Source organism: Terrapene carolina, unplaced genomic scaffold (assembly GCF_002925995.2).
Source record: "Terrapene carolina triunguis isolate 2854851 unplaced genomic scaffold, T_m_triunguis-2.0 Scaffold210, whole genome shotgun sequence".
In the NCBI taxonomy this organism is placed as follows: domain Eukaryota; kingdom Metazoa; phylum Chordata; order Testudines; family Emydidae; genus Terrapene; species Terrapene triunguis.
Window position 1 is genome coordinate 24,578,977 of NW_020664561.1, and position 19,249 is coordinate 24,598,225.

The 19,249-nt window shown below is 41.7% G+C and overlaps 1 protein-coding gene across 1 annotated transcript in view; it reads left to right on the forward strand.

Annotated features, from left to right (window-relative positions):
- LOC112115862 (protein crumbs homolog 1) overlaps window positions 1–19,249 on the forward strand; it is a 193,831-nt gene that overhangs the window by 136,108 nt on the left and 38,474 nt on the right. Inside the window, exons 6-10 of the mRNA XM_026655619.1 lie at window positions 3,552–4,102; window positions 4,479–4,644; window positions 8,824–9,730; window positions 12,681–12,809; window positions 18,189–18,315. Of these exons, the coding sequence (XP_026511404.1) occupies window positions 3,552–4,102; window positions 4,479–4,644; window positions 8,824–9,730; window positions 12,681–12,809; window positions 18,189–18,315 (1,880 nt within the window). The remainder of the gene's footprint in view (window positions 1–3,551; window positions 4,103–4,478; window positions 4,645–8,823; window positions 9,731–12,680; window positions 12,810–18,188; window positions 18,316–19,249) is intronic.

Sequence of the window (19,249 nt, forward strand, 5' to 3'; positions counted from 1 at the left end):
TCAACAGTGGAGGCACAGCTGAGCCAGGCTGACTACAAACCTCCCTGAAACTGGGCTGGCTAGCTTGATGACAGCTAGTGTGAGTACATCCACGACAGGGGAAATGACACCACTAGCTTGTAATATAGACATAGCCTTAGGAACTTAAGTTCTATTTTTAAAACTAACTTAGGTGCTTTACCCCCAGTCTCAATATCTGTATGTAAAGCAGTGCTCATGTTTTTGAGGGTAAATGAAGAATGAATAAAACATTGAACAGATGAAAAAAATTAGATATTTTTTAAAAAATCAAATCTGAGCTTTCACCAGCAGATTAAGCCTGACAGTCAGTAGCATCATTTTGCCAACCAGCCTAGGGAGAATGGACACTTGAGGATTGGCAATCGGATCTTTGCTTAGCTGGTTGAAGTCCAGCCCCGGGTAACAGTTACCAATAGCTGTTACCATCTGAGAGCTGCCTGGTTGCCTGTGTGAAATGAGTCAATTTCCCACTGGACATGTGCCCATGTCTCAAAAACCATTTAACTGGCATCCTTATGGGCAGAGTCAGCAGAGAGGCCAAAACCTGAATGGGCCTGGAAATCGAATTATCCTCACTTTAGGTCACGTTAGGGTTGCCAGCCCTCCAGGATTGTCCTGGAGTCTCCAGGAATTAAAGATTAATCTTTAATTAAAGATTATGTCATGTGATGAAATCTCCAGGAATGCATCCAATCAAAGTTGGTAACTCTACTCCATGTGTTCCACCAAGTATGAGCTGAGGCAAACTGGAAGGACGATATGAGGTCCCTGCATTGCTGTCTGCTATGCTCTACCTGCTATGTGGATAAACGGAGTGCGTCATTCTCCAGGGTTATAAATATAGCACCTTTCAGGAACACTTTGAATGAATGTTGAATGAAGAAAAGACAGTTGGATGAAGAAAAGACAGTTTATTTTAAACCAGGCAGTCTGGAAAAAATGAAGAGCATCAGCAGTGCCCTGGCTAGATTCAAAGGGCCAGATCCTCAGCTGGTGCAAGTTGGCATAGCTGCATTGAAGGCAATGAAGCTACACAGATTTATCCCAGCTGAGGATCTGGTCCCATGGGGTTATTGGATGTATTTAACCAGAAAGCTGCATCTTGAAATCCCTTTCAAAATGTTTAAATATTATATCATTTCATATGCTGTATTTAATAGTTATCAGTACCTTTTTTTTTTTATGTAAAATGATAAAGCCTGAGAGGTAATTCTAACAGACTGCTTTGAACTCCAGCTGTAATTTATCCAAAGGTTTGAAAAGCAACTTTGGAGTATAGGACAACATCTGGTAAATATGTTTGCCTCTTTATATGAAGTGAAATGAAAACCATTCAGGGCCAAGAGAGGCTTATTCTTGCATTAGAACTGTTGAGAATGATTAAAAAGTATTTGGTATTTTTTTTCTGCTGACCGCAATATTCCTTGCAAATCATACCACCATGCCACTTTGATACATGGATTTTAGATATATGCAGTACTTAAAACACTATGGCAGTGGTGAGGAGGGGACTTGTGGCTAGGGATAACATAAGAAATGTTGGTGTCCTTTTGAAGAAAAGTTGCTGCCAAGGATTTAATTGACATGAGGCAATATTTTCACTACATACACAAAATAACAAACAGATGTTGACTTATTTTGATCAGCATCCAGATGTAGTGACACAAGAAGTTAATATTGACCAAGGTGATGCTAACTGTCCCATCAAACCCAAGATCAGATTCAATATTTTTTTTGTGGCAAAGTAATAGAAAATTTCAAGTACAGAATTACCTTTTTCTAAGACTCACCCTTTCTTCTAATGTCGCAAGGCTCCTGTACTCCAGCTCCTAACTCCATTAGAAATGCTCGCTTTTTTCACATGAAAAATGCTTAGTTCTCAAGGACTGCCTTCTAGAGAGGGTGCATTCTACAAAGCTCTCATGCCTCAAAACACCCATTCCAGCAAAAGGGAAGATTTATTTCTACATGTCATGGTTTTAACAAGCAGATAAAGAAAGAAACGTAGATAATCTCTTTCATAAAATTAAAATATTTCATACGTAGTTATTTATGAAATTGTCTATTCAGGAACAAGTCAGGGATTTATTCCCCTTACTAAATAATATTACTGTGGCACATACTAACACCATGGTTGTTAAAGGACTGTTAGGGTTTCCACAATCAATCCCCTATTTTCATGGGTTTTATAACCAAGTCATAAAAAAAGTAGTGCTGCAGGCAGAAACTTGACATATGAGGTCCCAGTCCAGGAGTTTTACTGCACAAAAGAGGACTCTGACTGTTTAGTTACAGGAGTGATTTCTTTGTTTAAACCAGGTTGACACTTTTTATGCATTTGACATACTAAAAAAAATAGCTCTTGAAAGTGTTTAGGCAGAAAGCCTATAATATGGAGAACAAGATTTTGAAACTTAAAATGTAAAACGAGTAGAAATACTGTGGTTCAAAAAGCTGATGCATCAGAATAAGTAGTTTTCATTACAATGGTTTGGGAGACAGTTTCGGTTTGTAATTAAATATCTTTGCTTCATTATGGAAAATAGAGACAGACAGAGAGAGAGAGAGAGGAGTTCTGGTTTAATCATCTTAACTGATAAAAACAAAATTTTAAAAAAGTGTCTTGAATTCTAGATCCTTTGCCTACCTTGGTGGCACAGCAGTGTCATGTGTTGGCAGAGACTGATCATATATAGAAATGACAGTTTGGGAGCCAGATTCACTGATGGATCTAGGCTGATGCAGATCAGCATAGGTGTAATCTGCCAAGGGAATAGAGGTCTATCACAGCTCCAGAGTGGATGGTGATGTGTAGAAACTGAATAGAAAATAAGAGCATGTGCTAAATCAGCATATGCTAAATCAGCATATGCTCTTATCAGCCTCTTTGTTTGGAGACCTAGTCCTGATTTAACATTGTCCATGTTCCTTGATGGGAATGTTTAGAGAGTATATGTAGGGGAAACACTTCCTGTCCTCTCTGAGGATAAATCCCTAATGGTACATAGGGGTCCACTTGGAATGGGAAGGTGTAAGTTACACTTCCCTATGCCAGCAGTAGTGCATATGGTCTTGGGGTGAAGTCCTACCACCGCTGAAGTCAATTGCAAAACTTCCATTAACTTCAATGGGGCCAGGATTGTGCCCTGGGACTTTAGGGGATGGTAACAGCTAGGTTGGGCTCAAAATACACTCTTCTCATGACCAATACAAATAACTGTGCTGCAGTCTTCCCTGAGAAACCATTTGGATACACATCCTCACAAGATGTACAGAGGCTGCAAAAGGAAAAGAATGTGGTGTAATAATATACCCTACAGCACCAAAATAAAGCCTAACCCTGCCCCCATTGAAGTCAATGAGAATTTTGCCATTGAAGCCACTCAGACCAGAATCAGATCCTTATTTTGTCCTTAAACACTTGCAGGTGCCTCTTTTTATCAGTGGTAGATGTTTGACCATTGTGCTGCCTCCATTAGTCAATTAGTCTTAAACTATTTTATTTTCTCTCTTTCCCCCCTCATTTCAAGAGTACATGCCAGGCCGATTTGGACGTGAGGACTCCTCGGGGTATGCTGCTTTTTCTGTTGATGGTAGTCAGAACGAAAACATGACTATATCGATGTTTGTCCGAACACGGAAGTCTTCTGGCTTGTTACTAGCTGTGAGGAACAGTACATCTCTGTATATAAGGATCTGGTTGGAAGATGGGAAACTAGTCATGTTAGCCTCAAATTCCACCAAATTGTTCAGCACATGGACTGTGAGCGATGGAAATTTTTACTTAATATCATTAAAAATAGAGCCAAATAAGGCTGAATTGTTCCAGTCGTCTCAACAGCTAGGCTACATTTCTACCCCAATACTAACAGTCCAAAGTAGGGATATTCTCTATATTGGAGGACTCCCAGACAAACAAGAAACTGATATAAATGGTGGGTATTTTAAAGGCTGTATCCAAGATTTAAGACTGAATAACCAACAACTGGAATTCTTCCCCACTACCACATCACTGTATTCTGTCATCAACCGAACACTGATCAGCGTGACCCAGGGTTGTACTGGTGACAATCTTTGCAAGGTAAGGATGCCATTTCTCAAAGCATGTTTCCATGTTTAGAGCCAGGACTCCTCTTTTCACCCATTAATGTTCCCATGCAATATGTGACAGTAATGACATCTTAATTAAACATATAAACATGCTGGTGAGAGCAGATTTTGCTGAATAGTGCTGAAAATTGTGGGCATCAGCAGCAAAATATATGAGGGTTCTGAAAGGTGAGGTAAGGATAACCATTTACCAAACTTGCTATCCATGCATGGAACCTGTAAGGTTTTATAGCTTTCAATCCAAAGTAAACACAATTCTGTTCTCTGCCAAGCAATCCTGCCTTCCCTTGTGTGTGAATCCACTGCCACTTGCTAACACTTTGATTGTCTCTACTCTTTCCATTTAGTCCAACCCTTGCCACAATGGTGGCATTTGCTATTCTATCTGGGACGACTTCACTTGCACATGCCCCCCAAACACAGCAGGGAAAGCATGCGAGGAAGTTAAGTGGTGTGAACTCAGCCCTTGTCCTCATGAAGCACAGTGCCAGCTGGTACACCAAGGATTTGAATGTAGGTACATTTCTATCATTCCTATTACCTTTGGGGAACTGAAACAACTTCAGATAATGTTGATTTTCATGAACTTTTCAATTAAATCAAGCATTCCAATTCTCATATGACCCAGATGAATTTTGTTTGTTAATAATGATGATAATAATAATAAATAATAGAATCTTGATCACTGCTATTAGAAGTATTATGAATGGAATAATGGGATAGTAAAATTAAGCCGTCACCTGTCCCTGATCACAAATTAAGATCCATTTAAACTTGGGCCTCTTTTTTTAAATTACCCTCCCATTTTGAAAGCAATGGAGTGAGGATTCCAATGATATTGCCTGCAGGGGCTTTACTCTTCAGTTAATCAATGCATCTACTTGGCATGTTTATAAAATAGACCACTTTGTTCCATCAGAGCGCCACTGCAGGGAGATAAGAGGATTAATCTTAAAATGTTCTCCCTCCTTCGGAAAGACATGCCAGATGACAGACTCCTGCACACTGCTTTATTCCATTTTCTTAAAGTGAAGCATCTTTAAAAGCTATCTTAAGCATCCTAACACCAGCAATGTATTTGAAAGATAGTCATTTCAACTGGTATCTTAATAAAGAGCATGAGAGTTCCAAGAAGCTTGTACATTTGAAAATTAATGACCACTACTTATCATAAGAACATTAACCAATGTGTTGGATATCACTTTTCTATTTCCCCTCTCTTGAAATAGAGTGGAATTTAAAAAACACGCTAAGATTTTGTTATGGTATTTTCCCAAAGCATCCTTTTTTCCCAAAAAATACCCCCATGATGCTGTGAAGCAGGATTAATGTACACAAAGTGCAATGGAAGCAGTTAGAATAGCTGACTCCTAGGAACAGAAGAGTTGGTCAGCAAAAGGTTTCTAGCATAGAGGAAATGGAGCAACCTGCAAATAGATCCATATGATGCAGGTTGTTGTTGAGCCAGGAAAAAAAGGTCAGAGGGAGTATTAAAACACATTTATATTTTAAAATACATAGTTATATTTATAACCTAAATCAACATATTACACATTCTCTTTGATGATAAAATTCAAATAGGTGATATCTTATCAACTATTTTAGCTGATTATAGTGGAGTATAAACATACTGATGGGAAGTAATTGCACTGTTTCCTTTTGCTAAAATCAAGGCAATCTACATCTTTAGCAGTCTTTAACATTGGATCTCAGTGCTCTTTTGTGTGGCAATGGCAGGGGGTTGCCATAATGGACGTTCATAAACTCCTGGGAGACAGATATGTTATGTATCTTTAATTATCTCTTTGTTTCCATGCATTAGTATCCAAACTTCTATGTAGACAGACATAATAATATGCCCTTAAACTCACAGACAATAGAACTGAATTGGTTTGTTGTTATTGTTTATTATTAGTACTGAAGTGTGTAACGAGGGCCTCCACTCACCGCTAGGGTGGCGCTTCCTTCTGGCCACTCTGGGGATTAGTTCGCAAGGTCAACGCCCCTCCTAGCGGTTGCAGGCCATCATTCCATCTCTCTCTCTGGTCTGCAGAACTCTCTCTTCCTCCAGGAACTGCAGTATCTACTTCGTGACTCGGCTCTTTGGCTGGGTCACTCAGCATTCCAATCTTCCGGGATATAGTCCTTCAAGTCTCTGTCACTCCCACTGGGACCCACACAGTCTTCCAGTTCACTGTCCACCAGTGCCACTTCCCCAGGGGCTGGTAGGGGAACCCTGGCCTGCCCTCTACTCCAGGTTCCAGCCCAGGGACCCTACAACATGCAGCCAAGGTCTGTTCAGTCCCCAACTTTGCTGCTTACTCCCTGGGCTGCTTCTTACTCTAGTGCTATCATCTCCCCCCCTTTGGGGTTTGCCAGCCTCTCTACTCCCTCCTCCCAGTGAACAACTGTGAGCTACTTGTATCTATAGCCCCCAAACACACCTCCCTTCTGCCAGGGAGTGACTGCAGACTACCTCCCCGCAGCTGCCTTCCTGCTGTCAGCTCCCTGGCTTTATAGAAGCCCTGCCTGTTCCTGAACAGGTGAACTTCCCCTAATTAGGGCTTTCCACTCAGCCTTCAGCCTAATAAGTTAATAGGCCCATCTGGCCTCCATTAACCCCTTCAGGGCAAGTGTGGGTTGAACACCTAGATGCCCCAATTAGCAAGCTGTGATAGGTGCTATACACACATATAATAATTTCAGATCCTGCCCCCAAAAGCTTGCAATGTAGGTCTATGATGAGACACAATGGGTAGGTACAATAAGCAAATGTGGGGGGGCACAAGGTAAGAGAAAGACAATTATGATCAGTGTCACAAAGAGGAGTAACAGCACACCAGCCACCTAGTCATTGCCAAGTGCTTAATAATGTCCACACAAGAGTGTTTTAAGTTTTTGATTTAAAAAAACCTTAGTTGGTTCTCTGAGAACAGAAGTAAAATTTGAAAATACATACATTACAAACACTGATGTTTCCTAGATGACATAAATTATGCTGGGGAAACTGTTTCTATTCACTTTCCCATTTTATGAGGCACAAGAGTTGGTATGCCAAGAGACATAGTGGCACATCCATTGCCTTAGCATTTAGAGTACACAGTCATAAGGCAATGTGATCATTCACAGTGCTTAGTGTCCATATCTCCATTCCCAAACTATTTCAAATAAACTGATTTTCTAGTATTTATTGTAAAGTAAAGGGCAGATTCTGTTCTTGTGTGGTTTCCCATTAGTAATCCCTTATTGGTAATCCCAAGGGTTATTGCGGCCAAAATTTGCCGAGATTGGCAAAGAATGCCCACAGATATCCTAGTAATCTGCTTTATCCGACCACCACAGCTCTCACAAACCCTAACACCAATACAGATTTGAACTGAAGCATGAATAGGAGACTCTCTCCCCTCCCCCTATATAATAGGACATATCCTGAAAAAGCCTGGAATGCACATTTAAAATCTGACTAGTTTTGTCTATTGAAATGGACAAAATGCCAATGAAAAATGTCAAATATATGTGTAAAGAGATCAGATTATCAGGCCCTAAAAATGGACATATTTCTGTTCACTAAACTTGGCTCACAGCCCTATGCAGTTAGGGCTATATTCCCCTCCCAGTTCCATCAGTGCAGCATCACTGAAGTCAGTGGAAATATGCCAGTGTCTAACTGAGGGAACGTCAACATCATGGGCCTGAATCTCCTTACATTAGTTTTACACTGGTTGTAACTCCACTGACTTTAGTGGAATTATTCCTGATTTTTGATCCGGATTCACTGTCACAAGTTGTCGCTTTATATAACCATAATCATGCTAAATTGGTAAAAAACCCTAAAGATACTATTTCACAAGGGAGAGAAATGGAAGTGGGAGGGTTTCTATTTTTTCTGCAGTTCTGGAGCTAATGGGGGTTTACAAAGATTGTAAATTCAGGCAAGTACTGTATCATCAACACATGAACTAATTATTAGACATTTTTTGTAATTCCTACCATTGGCTAATACACCTATTTACCATCTTGGAAAAAACAGCACATAAATTAACACCAGCCACTATAGTTCTATTCAGCCTGAATTTGACAAACTTTTACAAAGTTATTTCCCCAGCTCAACAGCTGGTGTAAATCATCCTAGCTCCATCGATTTCAGTAGAATTATGCTGATTTTCACCAGCTGAGGATTGGGCCTTTGTTATTGTTTATTTGTTAAGTGTGGCACAAGACAAAGAAATAGGCCTTGATTCTGATCTCACATACATTCGTTTTACACTAGTGTATCTCTTCTGCCTTCCATGGAGTTTCTCCTGATTTGCACAGCCATACATGAGATCCGAATCAGGGTCACAGTTCCCAAAGAGCTTGCAGCCTAAGAGACAGTGAGAGTTTAGACAAAAACACTTAGGATGCCCCAGAGGTTTACAACATTTAGGGCTAGACCCTCAGCTGATGAAAATCAGCGTAGCTCACTGCCTTCAGTGGAGACAGGGATTGGCATCAGACTCTTATTTTTTAAAATGAGAGGCCAAGAGGTGTAATATTGACACTGGTTAGAATTTGCATGCTTCATGGAAAGAAGTGGAAAGATTTAAATTACAAGAGGCAGGCAGCCTGGCACAGTGGAGTAGGGAAAATGTTGCACGGGTATCAATCTAAAATTGGCCTGCTTTCTCAACGGATATTATTATTTTTGCACAGGTGTTGCCAATGCAGTGTTTAGCGGCAGAAGCAGTGCAATATTTTACAGAACCAATGGGAAGATAAGGAGAGACCTCACCAATATCGTATTTGGCTTTCGGACTAGGGATGCTGATGTGATACTGCTGTATGCTGAGAAGGAGCCAGAGTTCATTACCATTAGCATTCAGAACACCAAGCTAGTGTTTCAGCTGCAAAGTGGCAACAGCTTTTATGTGCTGACCCTAGCTAGTTCACAGCCCGTGAATGATGGGAAATGGCACCAAGTGATTCTCTCTATGACAGAACCCTTATCCCAGTCGTCTAGATGGCACATTGATATAGATGATAAAAAAGACACTGCAACTAGTACAGTCGCCACAGGAAGCCTCAACTTCCTAAGAGAAGACATAGATATTTATGTTGCCGACAAAGCTTTTGACAATCTGGATGGCCTAAGGGGATGCATGAGCACTATAGAAATCAGCGGCATTTATCTCTCGTACATTGAAAATTATGATGGCCACACTAAAAAACCTCAAGAAGAACAATTTCTCAAAATATCTGCAAATTCTGTTGTTACTGGCTGTTTGCAATTGGATGCCTGCAGCTCTGATCCCTGTATGCATGATGGGATATGTGAAGATTTATATAGTTACTATCGTTGTACGTGTCCCAAGGGATGGACTGGCATGCAGTGTGAAACCAACATTGACGAATGCTTTTCAAACCCTTGCATTCATGGAAACTGCTTGGATAGAATCGCATCCTACGAGTGCAGTTGTGACCCTGGTTATACTGGGGTAAACTGTGAAGAGGACCTAGACAACTGCCGTGGTCACCTGTGTGCAAATGGGGCAACTTGCATAGATGGAGTTAACACTTATTCCTGCCTGTGTGCTGGTAACTTCACTGGAAAATTTTGCAGGTATTATAAATAAGAAAGCTTCAGAAGCTAAAGAAACTCCTGCCATCACACCTCACCTCTCAGATGTTTTTCAAGTTGTTTAAATTAAATTGAGAAAAGATCAACCCCTACATCAATCCTACATTAATACTTAGGGCACACTTAGGGCTGGTCTACACTGCCGCGCTAGTTCGGCGGCTGGGGATCGAACTTCCTGGTTCGATTTATCGTGTCTGGTCTGGACGCGATAAATCGAACCAGGAAGTGATCCCCGTCGACTGCGGTACTCCAGCTCAACGAGAGGAGTACCGCGGAGTCGACGGGGAGCCTGCCTGCCGCGTGTGGACCGCGTCTGAACCGCGGTAAGTTCGAAGTAAGGTATGTCGAATTCAGCTACGTTATTCACGTAGCTGAATTTGCGTACCTTACTTCGACTTGGGGGGTAAGTGTAGACCAAGCCTTACACAACGGGTCCTACAGCAGTATAGCCATGGCACAGTAGCTGTTCCATTGTAGTGCCACAGTGTAGACGCTTCCTACAGCTAAGAAAGGGTTTTTCTGTCACTGTAGGTACTCCACCTCCCTGAGTGGCGGTAACTAGGTCAACAGAAGCATTCTGCTGTTGACCGAGCCGAATCTACACAAGCAATTACGTAGGCATAGCTACAACTCTCAGGAGTGGGAACTGTTCATACCTTTGAGCACCATAGTTATGTCAACCTAAATTTAAGTGTAGACCATGACTTAGGTTTTCCCTGCAGAATTATTACCCCACAGACATTCACATTTCAAAGGAATGTAGGGAAATTGTGCAGATCTTGTATTCTGTTGGATCCCCAATATAATGTGTACATAGTGTTTTATTCGGGTAAATCCAAATAACACAGACTTTGCATTTGTCTTTGGGTAAAATTTTCAAAAGCATCCAAGTGACTTAGGGACTTAAGTGCCAAAGTCAAAGGAACTTTGGCTCCTAATTCACATAGACACTTTGCAAAAATTCATTTTGTTTGTCTGTTTGCTGAAAAGGCTCTTTTACTGTCTCTGGAAGCCATTTATGGGGCCAAAATAATAGGAAATTGCTTTCTTCACAGAACTTCCACCATCCAGAATTGAAATGTAATGAGGAGACCAGCAATGGCTTTATTTCAGCCCCATGCATGGCTCCTTGAGATGACAGAAACTGACTGCAATGGGAGTTTTGCCTGAGTAAGGACTTGCAGGATTAGTCCAATAAACTTGAAGACAAATAAAATACAGGGTCCCTTTTGTTCTTAATTGATACAGACACTGGACCATAAGGAATTATAGTCCACTGTCTTCAATGGATTTACACTGATTTACACCAGCTGAGGATCTGGCCCTCTAATTTCATTTAAAACTAAGACAAACTTGAAAACAATATATTTCGAGCCATTACCAAATTTTGTTTTTGCATTTAACGTACTATGTCCTATACACAGAATCTTTCAGATAAACTGCTAAACTATATTGCTACCAAATAGCTCCAAGACACTTACCTAAAGGAACGATTTGGCCCATTGTTTGCTTCAGAGTTAATTATTAAATCGGTATTACTGGAGCTTGAGAAAGCCAGCTGAATTAATGTGAAATTAAGTTTTTGAGGTTCACTGTTGCTTGGTATCACACTTCAGTTATTGCTTTCTTTCCTTTGTAGACACCCCCTTTAGTAACTGAATTTCACTCAGCAGCAAAGATAATAAGTATGCTGCTGTATAGATGCATTCAGGTCTGGAGCATTGCTCCCTGCAAGAAAACTTTGCAGACCTTAGAACAGGGGTCTCAAACTCAAATGACCACGAGGGCCGCATGAGGACTAGTGCATTGGCCCGAGGGCTGCATCACTGACACCCACCCCTTGCTGCCCCCAGCCCCGCCCCCACTCCACCCCTTCCATGAGGCCCTGCCCCTGCCCCGCCTCTTCCCACCCCTTCCCTGCCCCCATTCCAACCCCTTCCCCGAAGTCCTCACCCCAACTCTGCCCCCTCCCTGCCCCCAGGGGGTGTAGGAGGGGTGCGGGGTGTGATGGGGGCTCAGGGCAGGGAGTTGAGGTGCAGGAGGTGTGCAGGGTATGGCAGGGGGCTCAGGGTAGGGAATTGGGATGTGGGGTGCAGGAGGGGTGAGGGGTGCAGCAGGGGGTTGGGGTGCAGAGTGTGGCAGGGGGCTCAGGGCAGGGAGTTGGGGTGCGGGAGGGTGTGGGATGTAGCAGGGGGCTCCGGACAGGGGGTTGGGGTGCGGGGTGTGGGCTCTGGCCCGGCGCTGCTTACCTAGAGTGGCTCCGGGGTGGCAGCACCGCACACCGTGGCCAGGGCAGGCTCCCTGCCTGCCTGCCCTGACCCCGCTCCGCTCCAGGAAGCAGCCGGAGTCCCGGGGGGGGGAGGGGGGGGGACAGTGCCATGTGCTGCTCTTGCTCCTCCAGGTACTGCCCCCAAAGCTCCCATTGGCCGCAGTTCCCCGTTCCCGGCCAATGAGAGCTGTGGGGGGCAGTGCCTGGAAGTGAGAGCATGGAGCCCTCTACTCCCTCCCCCCGCCCGGGGCTGCAGGGACATAGTTCCAGCCGCTTCAAGGAGCGGTGCGGGGCTCGCGGTGCCACGGGGTAGGCAGAGGGGTGTGGGGAGCTTGGCGGGCCGCACAAAAGAACCCCGCGGGCCGCGTGTTTGAGACCCCTGCCTTAGAAGATGTCTGTCTACATGCATTCATCCTTCTACAGATTTACAGCTGTGTGCTGATTTACAGCCAGATTGTGCCACCCCTACTCACATTGAATAGTACCTTACCTCAGGAGCCACTGAAGCTGATAGGCACATTTCTGTAAAACAGAAAACCTAAACACGTACAACTGAAACAGACTAGCATTTTAATATGGTGTTAAATAAATGAATGAGGGAAAATTAGATTTTACCTGAAACAAAAAGATATTAATTGCTGCTGTTGCCTCTTATTCATCTAGGCGCACCAGGCTACCTTTTTCCGTCTGTGGGAATGAGAAGAGAAATCTCACTTGTTACAACTATGGCAACTGTACTGAGCTCAAAGGCGAGTTGAGATGTATGTGCCTGCCAGGCTTTAGTGGAGAACGGTGAGACACTTCAGAACTTTATGTGCACTTTCCCTCAGCGGGTTATTGTAGGAGTATTGCATTGTCTTCTTAGAACATGAGTTCTAGAATGGGCCCTTTTTGGATATCCAAAATTAGTGATTGAAATGGTACCTCACCTGCTGCAGACTTCCTGCAGCAATGAGACACAGCTCTGTCTATTCAAAATGAGCTAGAATTAGAACTGGGCAAAATGTTTCTGATTCATGTTATTTGGAAGGCAGGGGGGAGAGAAACAGTTTCAGGTCAACTGAAATTAATTTTGAATTCAGGTCAAATTTGCCAAATAGTTCATCTGGAAATTTAAAATAAAAATTTTGGAACAATCTAACCATTTTGTTTTGTTATTGTTAAAATGAAACATTCCAATTTTTCATTTTAAAACAACGAACAATGTTTCATTTTGAAATTTGCCTAAATTTAATTTTTTACAAAGTGTTAAAAAACTCAAAAAAGAAACAAAATGTCTTGTGTTGAACAAAAGAGTGTGAACCAAAACCATTTTTTTTTCAATATTTTGATTCAGCCAGCGAACCAAAAATCAATTATTTGCCCAGCTTAATCCTCTCTTTGCTAAATATGACTTCCAGGGTTTAACAGCATGACAATTTGATTTCTACAAAAGTCAACAGTCAATGGGTCAAATTCATTCCTAGTGTAACTCCAATTACTTCAATTAGGAATGAATTTGACCCAAGATGCTTTTTTTCTTAAATAACATTATACTGATCACATCTCCCTCTGCATACAAATATTCCTGGCTCTACATCTGTTTCAAACATGACAAAATAGAACAGTATAGTGATTTTATCTCTCTGTGTATAGACACATAAACACACAACCCACCCACCCCCCATATAATACACAAATAGACATACATAAAACTAACTGTTTGATTTTAACTGACAGCCAATGGAAATATATGAAGTGTACTGTCACAGGGGAAGTGTAATGCACAGAACACCCACTCAGATTGTATCTTGCTAGTTTAGAATCAAATTCTAAAACATCAAATTCTACAATCAAAATTGGTTAACTTCTTTTATATTTTATATTAGGTTTTCTACCTTCTTTGTACCATATTTCCTGTCTTGCTATCAGCTGAATGCTTCTGAACAAATCTTGGAATAACCTATAGGTGTCAGGACCGTGTCTTCCTCTGTTTGTACAGCACCTAGAACAGTGGGCCCCCAGTCTTGACTGAGGACACAGGACAATATAGAGAATTGGTAATAATATAGTAGACAATATATATATATTATATTATAGGGCAGGTCTTAGCACGAGGACCCACCAACTTCACTCATGACTAAATTTGTATGGGGTGGTGTACACCTCCACAACCCATATTTATTGTCTACTATATTATTACCAATTCTCTATATTGTCCTGTATCCTCAGTCAAGACTGGGGGCCCACTGTTCTAGGTGCTGTACAAACAGAGGAAGACACGGTCCTGACAGCTATAGGTTATTCCAAGTTTTGTTCAGAAGCATTCAGCTGATAGCAAGACAGGAAATATGGTACAAAGAAGGTAGAAAACCTAAGACAAATGGTTTTGCTCTCTCTCTCAGTGCAATGAAAATTAAATCAGTGGCATAGAGTGTCCAAAGGTTCAGTAGGCCTGCAACATGTAGCCTTAGCACATTCAGAAAAGCTTTCAAGAAAAGGTTTCTCCCTCTCTCTTTTTAACGCCCACTGACTTTGTGGAATCACTGCAGTAAGTCATAAATGATGGATGAAATGAAAAATTCCGACCCACCCAGTACAGAGTGCACTTGGCAATTGCTGCTGTGCTGTAATATTTAAGTCAGGCATCCAGAAAGGTCCCCTGCCAACCCCAGAAGATTTGGAGAAGAAAAAACGTCTCAAGCACTTTTTTGGTGTGTATTTATCTTGGGGCTTCAGGGTAGGAGGAAAGTGCTTTTTCCTTCTTCCTTCCACCCTCAGGCATTTTGCTAACTAAAGCTTTGGAAATGAGAATCCTCCCTTACATACACACCCACTGGCTGGCAATAACCTCTATTTTATGGTTCCCAAGGTCCTACTACTGAGTGGTGAGCCAATACTGAGCATACTGCATGGTAATATACCGCTGCAATGAGACATTCTACACTTTATTCTCTTTTTTAAATCCTAAATTTCCACTATATTTATTCTCTTTTTTTTCCGGGTTGCCAAAATGTTGTAGGGTAAACTAGCAGTGTCTTTCTCTTTGAAGACCTCCAGTAAACTAAATCAGACAGAACACACACAAGATTTATTTTACCAGAACAAATTCAAAATATTTCACATAATGGGATATTAAAAACCACCCCGTCTCCATGATTGATTGGACTGATATTACAGATATTTTCCTTTAAAAGTATAACCAATCCCTAAGAAAGGGTTTGATCCACAACCTATGGAAATCAGTGGGTGTCTTTTCACAGAATGCAATGGAATTTGGGTGAGGACCAAAAGAAAGAATTTGATGATAGTTAGAGATGGACAAGTTATTCCTCAGTAGAGTTGGTCAAACTTTTTATTGCAAAGAAATTATTCACTGAATTTAGGCTGGGATTTTCAACTTGACTAAGGGACTTATATTTCCCGCTTCCACTGCTGTGGCCCTTTCCCCTGTATGTGAACCAATCTTGATTTCTTTTTGTATGTATGAATTCATTTGTATTCGTAAGTATTTGCCAACTAGTTTGAGGAACAATTTTTGTTTCAGATTTTTGAGGACCGTAATTGATCCACTAAATCAGTTAGTATTCTTTCTGTTCCTGATTGAATGAATGTAGCTTTTAAATAGATGAACAGAAAATTCAAATATGAGTGTTTGATATGAAAACCTGCCATTCCCCAAATGCTTATGCAAACAAACTTTTTGGCATGAATGTTTGCAATTGGACGTGACTTTGGTTAAACTGAACAGCTTTTAGTAATTCAGACAAAGGGAAAACATAGTCACAGCAAAAAATACTGAAGTCATAATTTTAGTTTTAAAAGTTAGTCCTGGCACACTTTTAATTAACAATAAATTGTTTTTTGTGGTGGTGTTGTAGCCATGTTGGTCCCAGGTTATAAGAGAGACAAGACGGGTGAGGTAATATCGTTTATTGGACCAACTTCTGTTGGTGATGGAGACAAGCTTTTGAGCTACACAAAGCTCTTCTCCAGGTCTGGGAAACATCACATCCACCATAATCTCTCCTCCACCAAGAGGACAGTCCCTGAAATCCAACCACCAAATAGTGATCAAATCCACAGACAAAAGGGCACTGTCATAGTCCTCAACTATGATGACTACATTGACAAGGCCAACTGACAACTGTCCAACACTACCTATTATAAAGAACTCAAAGACACACCACAGTTTACCCAGAAATTTAAGGATATCATCAAATCCTTCCCCAAACAACTCCAAGAGAAACTCTACAACCTCATCCCGATGAACGCACTCCAGGGACCGTCTACATCTTTCCTGAGATATACAAACAAAAGAACCCACAGCGCTCATCATATCTGGCCACAATATCTTTTTTTAAAGTGATCGCACTATATTTGACCTCACAGTCCACACCCTCAACGGAACCCTGCACAACACCTTCAAAAGATGAGTCTGGAAGCTCATATTCATAACTTTGCTAGATACTAAAAATCATGGGCGGGAGATTAGGGTGACCAGATAGAAAGTGTGAAAAATCGGGATGGGGGTGGGGGAAGAAAAAGCCCCGAATATCAGGAATGTCCCTATAAAATCGGGACATCTGGTCATCCTAAAGGAGATGGAGGAGTGGGGATGGGGCGCACTCAGGGGAGTGGCAGAAAGAGGTGGGGTGGGGCATTGGAGACAGGGGTTGAGTGGGAGTGAGGGCGGGGGTGGAGTGAGGGTGGGCTCTTAGGGGAAGGAGTGGAGTGGGGGCGGGGCCTGGGGCGGAGCGGGGGTTGAGCACCCCTGGGGAAAATTGGAAGACTGTGCCTGTGGAGACACTGGATTTATGGCTTTTACAACAATCTGTAACCCTCTTACACCTCTCACTCAGCCTTTTCCCCACATGACTGGAGAGGTATTAATGGGCCACTTCACCTTGAATGGTTCCTTGAAATATGTGTTAACTACTTATGCTAAACAATCTGTTCCACCTTGTATTTAGCTGTGACACTCTGGATATGTTTACACTGCAATTAGACACCTGCAGCTGGCCCATGCCAGCTGACTTGGTCTCACTGGGCTTGGGCTAATGGGTTGCTTAATTGCTGTGTAAACATTTGGGCTTGGGCTGGACCCTGAGTTCTGGGACCCTCTTACCTCACAGGGTCCTAGAACCCGGGCTCCAGTCCGACTCCCAACATCTACACTACACTACATTCCGGGCCCCGCAACGCCAACTCCGCTGGCCTGGGCCAGGCTCAGATTTTTAATTGCAGTATAGACATTCCCTCTGAGTACATTTCCCAGACCTGAAGAAGAGCTCCATGTAGCTTGAAAGCTTGCCTCTCTCACCAACCGAAATTGGTCCAATAAAAGATATTACCTCATCCACCTCATCTCGCTAATAAATTATTTGTCATGAGAAGTGGGATATCCCCTATTTTATAATAAATATTGTTTGAAACCATTAAATAATATTTAACTAAGCCTTTAAAATCTGATACAATGCTACACTTGACATATTATATTTTCTGGCATTATGGTCCTCAACTAGACCAGCAGAAGAATGCTACTAATTTCAGGTAGGCAATAGGTATTTGGATGTTCACATAGGCACTTAGGCATGCGAATAGATGATCACAATGGTCCCTGCTAACTGGGGGGTCTATGAATCGATGAAAATGGTCATTTTTGTGACTTAGGGCCCAATTCTTCAAGATGCTAAGTGCCTTCAACTCTCACGGACATCAATAAGAGTGGAGGGAGAACAGTTCTCTACAGAAAGTAGCCAAGATCAGCCTCTAAGCATATGTTTACTCAGGGATAAAAGACCCGTGGCACATCTGCGGCTGGCCTGGGTCAGCTGACTCGGACACATAGGGCTCGGGCTGCAGAGTTAAAAATTGCTGTGTAGATACTCGGGCTTGGCTAGAAACCAAGCTCTGGGACCCTCCACCCTCACAGGGTTTTTCATCCCTGTGTAAACATAGCCTAAGTCACAAATGTCCATTTTACATATCTAAGTGCCAATGTGAGCATTAAAATGCCACAGATATGGGATTTCCCATTTTTGTACCTATATGTGAAAACAACACAAGGCATCAAAGATGTAAGTGTAGCTGGTAATGTCTGTTATTTTCAGGACAGTGAGAAACCCTTGTCCGATTAATGTTATCTAGTTGCTATCACAGTTGTTTAGTGCTTTTGGTCTTTTACTGTAGGTGTGAAACAGACATTGATGAGTGCAACTCTGATCCGTGCATGAATGGAGGCCTCTGCCAGAACCTACTTAACAAATACCAGTGCATCTGTGATGTAAACTATGCTGGCGACCGCTGTGAGGTAGATGTAAGCGACCTCTCCTTTTTTGTCTCTTTATTATTGTGGCAGAATCTCTTTCAGCTTCTCTCCTATCTTATTCTGCGAATGGATGATGATCCAGTAGTTGAGTGGGGTGAACAGGAAGATTATTAGCCATCTGTACACGGTTAGTATTTTAAAGCTATTGACACACAATGGAAGATGCCTTGAACAGGAAACTAGTTTAGCACTCAGAAAAGCAATAAGAATCACATTTTAAAAATCATTTATCAATGTTTTGAACATATTAAAATATTTTATTGTAAATAATTAATTCTCCAACTGTGGCTTTAAATGCAGAAGCTAAGTTTCTAAGAAGCATCATATTTCTTTGTATTATTTTGTGTAAAAAATGAGAGATGTATAGAACTTTCCAAAGCAAACATTCAGATCTTGGTTCTCACCTATTTATGAATCATTTTCACTCTGCTTTGGTTCATTTGCTTAATTTTGGAACAGATGCTAGTAGATAGTGAATATCAGTCTGAAAATACTGCTTTAACCCATTTCTACTGGGGTATTGCATGGTCTCTTCGTTTCTTACAGTGTAATGCATAAGACTAGTCCATGACAAGATATGCTAAGAGCTCAGGGTGAAATCCAGGCTCCACTGAAGTCAATAGCAAAGATCCCATCGACTTCAATGAGACCAGGATTTCACCCTTAAAATTTAAATATATCACATCCCATATTATTCACTGCTGTTGATTTAGAAGTTTGGTTCAATGTCTGTGGAATCAGATATGTCATAACAGTGGATAATGTGAAACTATTTTGGATAAGCCACTGGCAATATACTGAGCCCGTCTTGTTGGAATCAATGGCAGAATTGTCTTTGATTTCACTGGGAGTAGGATTGGCACTACTATCTGTACATTTCATTTGAATAAAGTTCACTTAATTAAAACAAAATGCAACTATT